Raw genomic sequence first — 13,498 nt, 5'->3', positions numbered from 1 at the left:
GGTTAATCAGTCTGCATCTGTTCCTAGGTCTGCTAGAGTGACTCGATCTGCTACCACTCAGGCTGGTAGGCTGAGGAGTGGGAGAGCTTATAGCAGCCTGGCCAGATGGTTCTAGCTCCCGCCCTTGGTCTACTTATACCTTCATTTGCTGCTTGTCCTTTGCCTGTGATTCTCTTGCTTCCTGGCTCTGCTGTTCCTGCTGTTACCATTGACCTCTGCTTCATATTAACCCTGGCTTGACTGACTATTCTCCTGCTCTGCATTTGTTACCACGTACACTCCTGGTTTTGACTCGGCTCATCCACTACTCTGTTGCTCACGGTGTTGCCGTGGGCAACTGCCCCACATTCCTTTGATTTTGTGTTCCCTTGTTTGTCTGTCGTGCACATATTGAGCGTAGGGACCGTCGCCCAGTTGTCCGCCATCGCCTAGGACGGGCAGTGCAAGTAGGCAGGGACTGAGTGGCGGGTAGATTAGGGCTCACCTGTCTGTCTCCCATCCTGACATTACAGTTGCTGATGGAAGCAAAAGTGCAGTCTGCAGAACGTTTGTTTCCGTTAAAAAATAACGGAAACCTAGTGAACGGGGGCAAACGGAAAGCAACTGAAACGAAAGAATTACCAGTGAAATCAATGGTAATTCTAACGGAACTGTTTAACCCCTTAAGGACACAGCCACTTTTGGACCATATGACACAGCCTCATTATTTAAATCTGACGTGTGTTACTATATGTGGTAATAACCTGGGAATGCTTTTACCTATCCAAGTGATTCTGAGATTGTTTTCTCGTGACATATTGTACTTTAAGTTAGTGAAAAAATTTGGTCGATATATTCAATATTTTTGTGTGAAAAACACAAAAATTTAGAGAAAATTTGCAAAAAATTTGCATTTTCTAAATTCAAATGTATCTGCTTGTAAGACAGATAGTTATACCACACAAAATAGTTACTAGCTAACATTTCCCATATGTCTACTTTAGATTGGCATAATTTTAAAAACTGCATCCCTTAAAGTATTCAAAACAGCATTTAGCAGGTTTCTTAACCCTTTATGCGTTTCACAGGAATTAAAGCAAAGTGGAAGGGAAATTTGAAAATGTCATTTTATTTTTCAGAAATTCCATTTTAATCAATTTTTCCTGTAATACTGAAGGTTTTTACCAGAGAAACACAACTGAATATTTATTGCCCTGATTCTGAAGATTTTATAAATATCCCACATGTGGCCCTAGTGCGCTGCTGGACTGAAACAATAGCCCCAGAAGCAAAGGAGTACCTAGAGGATTTTTGGGCCTTCGTGTAATTAAATTATATTTCAGGCACCATGTCAGGTTAGAAGAGGTCTTGTGGTGCAAAAATAAAGAAAACACCCCAAAAAGACCCCATTTTGGAAACTACAAACTTGAGGAATTCATCTAGGGGTGTAGTGAGCATTTTGACCCCACAAGTGTTTCATAGATTTCATTAGAATTGGGCAGTGAAAATGAAAAATTACATTATTTTCCAATAAGATGTAGCTTTACCTCAAAATTTTTAATTTTTTTCAACAAATAAATGAGGAAAAGCATCCCAACATTTGTAAAGCAACTTCTCCAGAGTACGGAAATACCAAACATGTGGTCATAAACTGCTGTTTGGGCAAGCGGCAGGACTCGGAAGGGAAGGCACGCCATTTAGCTATTGGAGCGCTGATTTTGCTGGATTCATTTCTCTGCACCATGTCGCATTTGTAAAGCTCCTAAGGTACCAGTACAGTGGAAACCCCCCAAAAGTGACTCCATTTAGGAAACTACACCCATAGAGGAATTCATCTAGGGGTGTAGTGAGCATTTTGACCCCACAGGTGTGTCATAGATTTAATTAGAATTGGGCAGGGAAAATGAAAAATTACATTATTTTCCAATAAGATGCAGCTTTACCTCAAGATTTTTAATTTTTTCAACAAATAAATGAGGAAAAGCACCCCAACATTTGTAAAGCAACTTCTCCAGACTACGGAAATACCAAACATGTGGTCATAAACTGCTGTTTGGGCAAGCGGCAGGACTCGGAAAGGAAGGCATGCCATTTAGCTTTTGGGGTGCTGGATTGATTTCTCTGCACCATGTCGCATTTGTAAAGGTACCAGTGCAGTAGAAACCCCCCAAAAGTGACTCCATTTGGGAAACTACACCCCTCAAGGAATTTTTCAATTGGTATAGTGAGCAGTTTGACACCACAGGTGTTTCATACACTGGGCAGTAAAATAATAAAATTTTGATTATTTCAAAGAAAATGTTGCTTTAGCCCCAAATCCATAATTTTCACAAGGGGTTAAAGGAGAAAAAGCACCCACAGTTTGTTACGCAATTTCTCCTGAATACGGCAATACCCTATTTGTGGAGATAAACTGCTGTTTGAGCACGTGGCGGGGCTCAGAATGTAAAGAGCACCATGCAACATCTGAGTCCTACTACGATGGCATTTACTGCCCTGTGTCATGAAAACAGAGGCTCTGGGGTGTCAAAACATTAGAAACCCAGAAAAGTGACCCCATTTAGGAAACTAAACCCCTCAAAGAATTCATCTAGCGGTATAGTGAGAAGATTTAGATTGTAATGTAACACCTTTCAAGGTATTCATCTAGGGGTATAGTGAGAATTTCTAATTTGTGAAGTGACAACCCTCTAGGTATTCATCTAGGGGTATAATAAGAAATACTTTAATTTTAGTAAATAAGGAGGACAACCTGGAAAACCCGCAATGGAGGGAGAGGGAATTGCAGGTCCCACCACCAACCTACCCACCATTCCATAAAATCCAGCCCAAAAAATAAATCAAAGGCCTCAGCAAAAAAAGATTTTCTGAGACAACCAATCTCATCTGGATTTATTCCTCTCACCCAGATTTGCAACCTGGATGAGACAGACACTCCCTCGGGTCCTTGGTATAGCGAAAATTTTTAGTTTTGTTTTAGGTGGTTTTTTACAAATTTAAAATGATCAAATTTTAAATGGGGCTGGTCAGTAAAAAAATTAATAATTGGTCATGGCCAATATGGGAGACAGAAAAGGTGAATGAAGAATAAATCAATAAAAAATCCAAGGAGGTATGATATATTTTGAAACATTGTTTCATGCACAGGTTGAGATTGGTGGGACACGTCTCACAATGGTATGTGGTGTCCTTACGAATGCCTCGCTTGGCGCACACACAGCATTTTTTTGGGGGCTTCTGTTTTTTTTCAGTGGGGGGGATTTCTGTGGGGAAATGCTGACCGGGAATTATCCTGCTGACGGAAGAACCGGATAAACTGCCCTCCTCTCCCTGGTCACCAAATATCAGGGCCTTGATGACCATTTCCTGAAATTGCAGGAACGTATCCCCACTGCCAGCGTATCTTTAGAGGACAAAGGTGTTGTATGCTGCCATCTGTGTAAGATGCACAGACAGCTTTTTATACCATACCCTGGTCTTGCGGATGGCGCTGTATGGTTTTATAACCTGGTCAGACAGGTCAACGCCACCCATATATTTGATGTACTCCTGTACACAATATGGTTTGGGAACTTGGGTGGTGGATCCGCGTACAGGGACAAGGCTGCAGCTGCCATCGTGAATGCTGGTCAGTATAAGGACGTCCCTTTTATCCCTATATTTCAGGAGGAGCAGATTGTCGCTGCAGACAGCTCTGCTCTCTCCTAATTTTAGGATCTGACCCAGCAAAGTTTTGAGGAGGCCCTTCTGATTTTTGCGGATTGTTCCGCACGCCAAGGTAGATCTGGACGAGAGAACTTTTAACAATGGGACACTATTGTAAAAGTTGTCCAGATAAAGATTATATCCTTTGCCAAGTAAAGGATGGATAAGATCCCATACGATCTTTCCACTAATTCCTAGGAAGGCGGGGCATTCTGGGGGATCTATATGGGAGTCTTTTCCCTCATAGACCCTAAAAGAGTAGGTGTAACCGGTGGCACTTTCACATAGCTTGTAGAGTTTTATGCCGTACCGGGCTCTTTTATTGCGTAGATACTGCCTGAAGTGCAGTCTACCCTTGAAGCTCACTAGTGATTCATCCACCGAAATATTTTGTTGGGGGGTATAAACTTGGGAAAAAAATTGGGAGTAGTGGGCAATTAATGGCCTTATTTTATATAGCCTATCAAAATTTGGGTCCTGTGGGGGTGGGCACTGACTATTGTCATTGTAATGCAGGAACTTTAGGATGGTTTCGAATTGCTTCCTTGTCATTACTGTGCGGTAATGGGGGGTATTATATAAAATATCAGGGGACCAATAGTCTCTAATACTGGGCTTTTTTATGAGACCAAAACTTAAAAATAAGCCCCAAAACTTCCGCAATTCCACTGGGTTTGTGGGGGTCCAATTTTGGCCTCTCCCATAAAATGAGTCGGGATTCTGGACGATAAATTGTTCCGCATAAATGTTGGTCTGCTGGACAATTAATTCTAAAAGGGCGTCTGAAAAAAAAGGTTTAAAATAATCAATGGGGCTGAAACCCGTATTTTCAATTTGAATGCCTGAGGGGTCTGTAAATTCAGGCACCTGGGGGGTATAATTATCTGCAGCTTCCCCGGTCAGCTCAGGCAGAGCAGGACCTATGGCTCTTCTGTGCCAACTGGGGGGTGCAGACTCAGAGTCACTGGATGCAGATGAACATGGAAGCACGAACTATGCTTCAGCTTCACTCGCGTTGTCCGTATCGGAACACAGCATTTCATATGCTTCCTCGGCTGCGAAGACTCTATTGGCCATACTAACTAACTCTTGCTACCTAACTAACGAACACATTTTTTTTAAACTTTTTTTAAAAAAATGACAATTTTTTTTAAAACCTTTTTTTATCAAAAAATAAACTGCTACTCTCAACTGTGGAATGAGAACAGACTAGCGACCCTGCTGTATTCAATTAGTAAGGATACCCTACCTACCAGGGGAAAAACTAAATGAGACGTGGCATTGCTACCTAACAGGGAACTCGGGCAGTGGGCAAACACAGCAGGGTGACGGCAACCGGGTACTGCGACAGGTGATAGATGGGCACAGATCACAGCACGGCAGAAGGACACTGTGTGGGACTGAAATGATATTATATATATATATATATATATATATATACAGTATATATATATATATATATATATATATATATATATATATATATATATATATACTTTTTTTATTAAGCAGTGGGCACCAAAGGGGGTGATTACTGGTTAGTGGGCACAAAAGGGGCAGATCGCTGGGTTTTTGGGGGTCTTTTTTAACAATCTTCACAGTATTCTCACTGGCTTCTGACTCTGACAAGCTCTCTGACAGGAATGAGCTTGTCAGAGACGGAGATTCCGGCAAAACACTGCTCCTGCGCTGTGATTTGCCTGTCAGTACTGACTGGCCAATCACAGCTCGTGCCGGCACGGGACCACTCTGAATGGTCCTGTGCCGCGAGTCCTGCTCGGCAACTGTCTATGACAGTTGTGATCGGGACGCTGTCACCATGTCTGTTGAAGCTTGGGCATAACTGTACGCCCGAATGCGGGAAATCACTTTGATTCCGGACGTACAGTCACGCCCAATCACGGGAAGGGCTTAATCTTTCAATCCTCGGAAGAGAGGTAAATAGTGGCATAGCTATAGGGGTTGCAACGGTCGTAGTTACGACCGTGCCCCTAAGCCTGGGGGGCCCATAGGGCCCCTGTTGCCACACAACGCTGGCCGCGTTGGTTCCGGTTCCAAATGTATTGGCATCCTCAGGACGCAGATACAGTTGAATTCAATGCTGGAGCAAGGAGGTGACGGCTCCTTGCTCCAGCATTCACTGTCCCATTGTCACGAGGCGGGTGTGGACCCACTGGGACGTACCATGTAGCGGGACGGCAGCTGGCCGAACAGGTATGGTGTAAACTCTATAGTCCAGAAAAGGGTACCTGAGGCGATGTAGACAGCAGCAAGGCAGGCTCAGTTGGGACCAGGTAGCAGGCAGACGTCAGGCGAGGTGAAGCAGGTCAGACGTGGATATATCACGGCACGACTTTGGCACAGCACAGTGCTAGACCAGGAAGGTATCGAATGCTAGGAAAAGGAACAGGTACGGGAACAGTAACAGGAACAGAAACAGGTACAGGTAACACACTAGGAGGCCATCACATAGACAAACTTGGGAACAACAACAACGCTCAGGCATAGAACTAGGGGTCTGAACTCCTCTTATAGTCCAGGGTACTCATGGGTCAAAGTTCATCATAAGTTCCGGTGCGCGTGCTGCCCCTTTAAGGGCAGGCACGAGCGTGCTCGCGCAACCTACGGGATCCGGCTGAGGTGAGTGGATGCGATCACTGGCGTCTCCTGAGGAGGAGGCTGGGGCCAGCGCTTGCCGACTCGTGGCTGCGTCTGTCAGGGGGGGTTGGAGCTGACAGCCCGCAGCCACGAACATTACAGTACCCCCCTCTTATGCCCCCTCTTCTTGGAACCAGAGCGAAATAAACTTTTTCAGAAGAGTAGGGGCATTGAGATTCTCCTCTGGCTCCCAGGACTTCTCTTCAGGACCAAACCCCCTCCAATCTACAAAATAAAAAGTTTTTCCTCGCACTCTCTTGGTGTCCAAGATCTCCTTGACTTCAAAGGTGTCCGAAGGGCCGCTGGAGGCAACCGCAGTGCTGGGAGTCTTGGAATAGCGGTTCTGGACCACCGGTTTCAGGAGGAAGACATGGAAGGAGTTGGGAATCCTGAGGGTTGGAGGCAGCCTAAACTTGTAGATGACAGGGTTGATCTGTTGCAGGATCTCGAATGGTCCGAGGAACCTGGGGGCGAATTTGCAGGGCGGCACCCTCAGCCGGATATTCTTCGAGGACAACCAGACTCTCGTACCTGGAAAAAACTGAGGAGGAACCCGTCTTCTAGTATCTGCTTTTTACTTCATGCGATCCACCGCCAGCAGAATAGAATAGCAGAATAGAAGATCGGGTCTGTTGCCATATTTGCAGAAAGTCCCTGAAGGTCGAGTCAGCTGCAGGCACCTGGGACATAGTAGAGACAGGAAGAGTTATTCGAGGATGTTGGCCGTAGACTATGAAGAACAGGCTGGAGGTGGTGGACTCACTAGTATGGTTAGTATAAGAAAATTCTGCCCACGGAAGCAGCTGCACCCAGTCATCATGTCGTCTGGAAACAAAGTGCAACAGATAGTTCTCTATAATTTGGTTAATCCTCTCAATTTGCCCCTTGGACTGGGGATGATAGGCCGATGAGACATCCAGCTTTACACCAGACTGCAGAGTGCTCTCCAAAACTTCGAAGTGAACTGGACCCCTCGATCCGAAACAATATGCAGGGGCAAGCCGTGCAGACGAAAGATGTGTTGTATGAAGAGGTCAGCCAGTCGAGCAGCAGAAGGCAGGCCAGTCAGGGGAACAAAATGAGCAATTTTTAGAGAATCGATCCACCACCACCCAGATCACACTTCAACCTGCAGAGAGAGGAAGATCCGTGACAGAGTCCATTGCAACATGCAGCCAGGGGGCATCAGACACAGGTAGTGGTTGGAGCAGGCCAGCTGGTCTGGAGTGGGCAATTTTATTAGCTGCGCATACAGGGCATGAGGAGATGAAGTCCCTGACATCTTTGGGAAGCGTGGGCCACCAGAACTGACGTGCGATTAGGTCTTGGGTCTTACGAGTCCCTGCGTGACCTGCCAGCTTGGAGCTGTGACCCCAGCGAAGGACTCTTCCTCTGTCAGACAAATGTACAAAAGTTCTTCCTGGAGGAATGTCTCTAACCTGCAGAGGATTCACAGAGAAGATGCAGGAAGGATCAATAATATTCTACTCTACAGTGTCCTCTGTTTTGAAAGACCTAGATAAGGCATCGGCCCTCACATTCTTGTCGGCAGGTCGGTAGTGGAGTTCGAACCGGAATCGAGCAAAGAATAACGACCACCTGGCTTGACGAGGATTCAACCGTTGAGCCGTCTGTAGATAGGTCAGATTTTTGTGATCCGTGAAGACCAGTATAGGATGGACTGCGCCTTCCAGTAGGTGTCTCCACTCCTGCAGGGCCAGCTTGATGGCCAGTAACTCCCGATCCCCAATAGAGTAGTTGCGCTCTGTGGAAGAAAACAGTTTGGAATAGTAGCCACATACCATAGTCTTTAGAACCTCTCTGGAACAACAGTGCGCCAGCCCCAACAGAGGAAGCGTCCACCACTAAAGAAAACTGTAGGGACACATCAGGATGGTGAAGAATAGAGGCTGACGTGAAGGCTTTTTTCAAGGTCTCAAATGCGGCTTCATCCTCCGGAGTCCACATTTTGGTATACATACCCTTCTTTGTGAGGGAAAAGATGGGAGCTGTCAATGACGAGAAGTTGGAGATGAACAGCCGGTAGAAGTTGACGAATCCAAGCAAGCGTTGTATGGCCCTTAAGCCTTGAGGGCGTGGCCACTCCAGGACAGCCTTTACTTTCTCAGGGTCCATTTTGAGGCCTTGATCGGAGATTATGTGGCCCAGGAAAGGGAGGGATTTTTTTCAAACATACACTTCTCCAGCTTGGCGTAAAGATGATTCTCTCTTAAACGAAGCAAGACCTGGCGGACATGACTCTGATGAGTTACAGGATCTGGGGAAAAAAATCAAAATGTCATCAAGGTAGACTACAACACAAACATAGAGGAGGTCACAGAAAATGTCATTCACAAACTACTGGAACACCGCGGGGGTGTTACACAGGACGAAGGGCATCACTAGGTATTCATAGTGCCCATCACGAGTATTAAATGCGGTCTTCCACTCGTCACCCTGACGAAACCTAATCAGGTTGTAGGCCCCCTGTAAATCGAGCGTAGAAAATTTTTTTGCCCCCCGTATGCGATCGAACAGTTCCGAAATTAAAGGCAAATGTTACCTGTTCTTCACCGTGATCCGATTGAGACCTCGGTAGTCAATGCAGGGACAGAGGGATCCATCCATCTTCTTGACAAAGAAGAACCCGTCTCCGACCGGGGATGAGGATTTACGAATGAAGCCCCTCTCCAGATTCTCCTTAATATAGATCGACATAGACTGAGTCTCTGGCAGGGAGGGAGGGTATACTCTACCGCGAGGAGGGGATGAATCAGGAACCAAGTCAATCGGACAATCAAAGGCACGATGAGGTGGCAAGGTCGCGGCTTCCTTCTTGTCGAAGACATCAGCGAACTGGGAGAAACACGGAGGCAACCCTGCCAAAGACTGATGCAGAGAAGGCTGCGGTGGATGGGTGACCCAGACAGCGGTCGAGACACTTGGGGCCCCACTGGAGAACCTCTCCGGAGTTCCAATCCAGGACTGGGGCATGCAAACGGAGCCAAGGCAAACTCGGCAGCACGGGGTTGACGTCCTTGAGCAGAACAAACAGGGAGATAAGCTCAGTGTGAAGAGCTCCCACTTGAAGTCTCAATGGCTTAGTCACGGAAAAAACTGGGCCGGGTAAAGGCAGTCCATCAACCGAGGCGACGATCAATGGCCTTTCCAGGTGGACAGTAGATAACTGGAGAAGATCCACAAGGTCTTGACGGATGAAATTAGCTGCAGAGCCCGAGTCCAGGTAGGCAGAAACCGGATGGAGCCTCTTGCCAGCGATGATGGTCACGGCAATAAACAGTTTGGAAGAGACTTCACGATTAACTGCAGTAGCGCCCAGGGTTGTCGCTCCAACCAAACCTAGACGTTGGGGTTTTTTGGTTTCTGTGGACACAGACGCACGACATGGCCAGTGAGGCCGCAATACAGACAGAGACCAGAGGTGCGCCTGTACTGTTTCTCTTGTATAGACAATTTTAGGCGATCCACCTGCATCGGCACCTCGGGCGTAGCATTAGATGAAAGCAAGAGGGGTTGTTGGGTGCCAATCTAGGAAGCCGTCTCTCCTGTTGCATCTCATGAGATCTCTCCCTGAGCCTTATATCTACCCGAGTAGCCAACAGGATCAGGTCGTCCAAGGCAGGTGGTACGTTTCGGGCAGCAAGTTCGTCTTTGATCCTGGGCGACAGGCCATGCCAGGAGGATGCTACCAAGGCCTCATTGTTCCAGGACAGTTCTCCCGCCAGGGTCCGGAACTGGATGGTGTATTCGCCCATGGAGGTGTCCTCTTGGCGAAGGTTGAAGATAGCCGTGGCTGCCGACGAGACACGTCCTGGCTCCTCAAACACAGTACTGAACAACCGTACAAAGCCCTGGAAGTCTAGAGTCTCGGGTCCCTGTCGTTCCCAGATTGGGTTCGCCCATGCCAGGGCCTTGCCAGCAAGTAGCGTCACAATGATGGCCGATCTTGGTTCCGTCCGACGGAAATGCTCGGGCGTGCAGGGAAAAATGGATATAACATTGGTACTTGTGTCTCCATGGAACCGAGAAGGTAATGGCAGCGAGAACCGGGAATCCGAACTGGAACTGCCTGGAGAAGCAGCAGGAGGGTCGGTCGGAGGAGCTTGTATAGAGGCAATGGAAGAAGTTAGTGCCCCTAGCTGCTGCGCTATGGAGTCTACTGCCACAAGTAGTTGATCCTGTCTTATACGGAGATCCTGCAGGTCCGCCTGCATGGCTTGAGAGGGCACTATGCCCTTAAATTGACCAGCGGGGTCCATGGCCTGAGCGTACTGTCACGAGGCGGGGTGTGGACCCACTGGGCCGTACCGTGTAGCGGGACGGCAGCTGGCCAAACAGGTATGGTGTAAAATCCATAGTCCAAAAAAGGGTACCTGAGGCGATGTAGACAGCAGCAAGGCAGGCTCAGCTGGGAACAGGTGGCAGGCGGATGTCAGGCGAGGTGAAGCAGGTCAGACGTGGATACAGCACGGCACGACTTTGGCACAGCACAGTGCTAGACCAGGAAGGTATCGAATGCTAGGAACAGGAACTGGCACATGTACGGGAACAGGAACGGGAACAGGTACAGGTAACACACTAGGAGGCCATCACATAGACCAACTAGGGAACAACAACAACAACGCTCAGGCGTAGAACTAGGGGTCTGAACCCCTCTTATAGTCCAGGGTACTCACGGGATCCGGCTGAGGTGAGTGGACGCGAGCGCTGGCATCTCCTGAGGACGAAGCTGGGGCCAGCGCTTGCCAACTAGTGGCTGCGGCTGTCAGGGGGGGGGGGTTGGAGCTGACAGGCCGCAGCCATGGACTTTACACCCATGAGCTATGAGCGGCTCGGCGCAGACAGAAGCGATGTAGTGACGTCATCATGCCTGTCTGCGCCGAGTCACTCATAGCACAGGCCAAAGGAGGAGAAGGGTCTCCTCCACTCATCGTGGGAACAGGGCATAGCTAAGTAAATTTAATTATTTTTCTATTAGGCACATATGGGGGCATTATACTGTGTATGGGAGAGGGGCTGATATGGTGGCAGCTATGGACACATTATACTGTATGGGGGGGCATTATACTGTGTGGGAGCATTATACTGTGTGGGAGCATTATACTGTATGGGGACATTATAATGTATGGTGTAGCTATGGGGGGCATTATACTGTATTGGTGGCATTATACTGTATGGGGCCGCTATGTGGGGCATTATACTGTGGGTGCAGCTATGAAGGCATTATACTGTGGTGGCAGCTATGGGGGCATTATACTGTGTGGGGACATTATACTGTGGGGGCAAAGCTATGGGGGCATTATACTGTGGGGGCAGCTATGGGTGGCAATATATTATGGGGGCAGCTATGGGGGGCATTATACTGTTGGGGCAGCTATGCATGGCATTATACTGTGGGGCAGCTTTGGGTGGCATTATATACTGTGGGGGCAGCTATTAGGAGCATTATACTGTGGGGCAGCTATGCGGAGCATTATACTGTGTGGGGGCAGCTATGAATGGCATTATACTGTGGGGCAGCTTTGGGTGGCATTATATACTGTGGGGGCAGCTATTAGGAGCATTATACTGTGGAGCAGCTATGGGGAGCATTATACTGTGTGGGGGCAGTTATGGGTCGGCATTATACTGTGGGGGCATCCAAAGGGGCTGTTGGGCATTGCGGCTGGGCATAGACGCGTGTAGGGGTCTGGTAGTATGACTGTTGTTGCCGTTATGTTTCATGTATTTTTAGTACTTTGGTCTTGGTTACAGCAGTGCCTGATCTACGGCATGCGATATGCTTGCGGCATTAAGACTTTCAAATGGAAGTTAAAACAAAGTCTGAGCAAATGGACTGGCAGATGGGATGTCTGGTGATAATACAAACACAACATGGAGATAATTGTCAGCTGACAGATTGGTTTGAAGAAATGCGAGTTTTCATCAGTTGGATCAAGGGTTGTTTTGTCTGCAGTGTATATGTAAATGTGAATGTAAACATCTCAGTGTAATTATTCAGGATATGTGTATCTTACCTGTTTTTTTGGCCACCACAGCCTTTACTATTAATGAGCAACTTAGTCAGTAAAATGTCTCCTTCTTTACAGACAACGTCCTGCAAGTATTTGCTGTGAAAGTTACAGTAATGCTGAATATTTTCTGTTCGAGAGCGTAAGTTGCTCCTCCATGCCAACATCTCCAAGGCCTCGCTCTGCGCTAGAGAGTGGAGAGAAAACACCAGAACATGGCCAAAAACTATTTAGGGATGACTTAGAGTGGGCAAGTGCATCATCGCAAACTAAGAAAGCCGCATTCAGGTAAAATATAGCACAAAATGTTCTACTTAAATCACAGTTTCATTGGTCCTTGCTTATCCTCTTACTATTGTAATCAACCCATTTCTCTCTTCTCTGAGAATAATAAATAATTAAAACATTACAAATATTGTAGAATGTATTTTTCCATTGTTTCTAGTTCTTACCACTAATACCATAGCATTTTACAATCGCATTGTCATGGCCAGGCCTTGAGATAAAAGCCTAACACTGTGTTAGTATTATATTTGGCTAGAGCTACACCGAGGGAGAACTTCCCTCACGGGAGATTGGACTTTGTGCAGGGAGTCCTCATTTCCCGTTCCCGGAGTAGGACTGTAGCCGTTATAGACAAGAGATTCCTAATTACGGCAAAATGAGAGAAAGGAAAGCTCGTACCATGGGTAGTCAAAAGCAAAATATTGGAAGGTTTCATCTAATTGTGAAATCATTGTTTCTATAGTCACCTATGGCCCTTAAAAAAAATCATTGGAGAAATCGCTGCTCAGATCAAATGACAAACAAAATCTTCTAATTGGAAACCAAAGTCTATCTTGCCAGTAATGGCCTTTGACTGTAACACCTGCCATCCATTTAAGAGGAAGCGTGCAACAACTTTCAAATTGCCATGGGTTCATGGTCTTCATGGTGGCTGAAAGCCAGCTGTGGTGTAGGCAGAAGAAAAGGGGTGGTAAGTGGTTTCACGCTGCCACCACATTCCAGGAGGCCTATAGCAGCGGGGTGGACGACCTCTGTCTACAATAAAAGAGCATGGATTCAACAATGTATTAATACAAATGTGATAATAGCCGTTCTGGAACTAGAAGTCTACCCATGAG

At 46.9% G+C, this 13,498-nt stretch overlaps 1 protein-coding gene across 1 annotated transcript in view; it reads left to right on the top strand.

Annotated features, from left to right (window-relative positions):
* The window catches only part of LOC142658684 (phosphatidylinositol 3,4,5-trisphosphate 5-phosphatase 2A-like), a 155,877-nt gene extending 143,211 nt beyond the window's left edge, over positions 1 to 12,666 (top strand). Inside the window, exon 23 of the mRNA XM_075834286.1 lies at positions 12,453 to 12,666. Within this exon, the coding sequence (XP_075690401.1) occupies positions 12,453 to 12,666 (214 nt within the window). The remainder of the gene's footprint in view (positions 1 to 12,452) is intronic.
* The last annotated feature ends 832 nt before the right edge of the window (positions 12,667 to 13,498 follow it).

The sequence above is a fragment of the Rhinoderma darwinii genome, chromosome 8, assembly GCF_050947455.1.
Source record: "Rhinoderma darwinii isolate aRhiDar2 chromosome 8, aRhiDar2.hap1, whole genome shotgun sequence".
Lineage (NCBI taxonomy): Eukaryota > Metazoa > Chordata > Amphibia > Anura > Rhinodermatidae > Rhinoderma > Rhinoderma darwinii.
Note: the sequence above shows the minus strand (reverse complement) of the source record. Positions and strands in the feature narration are given on the sequence as shown.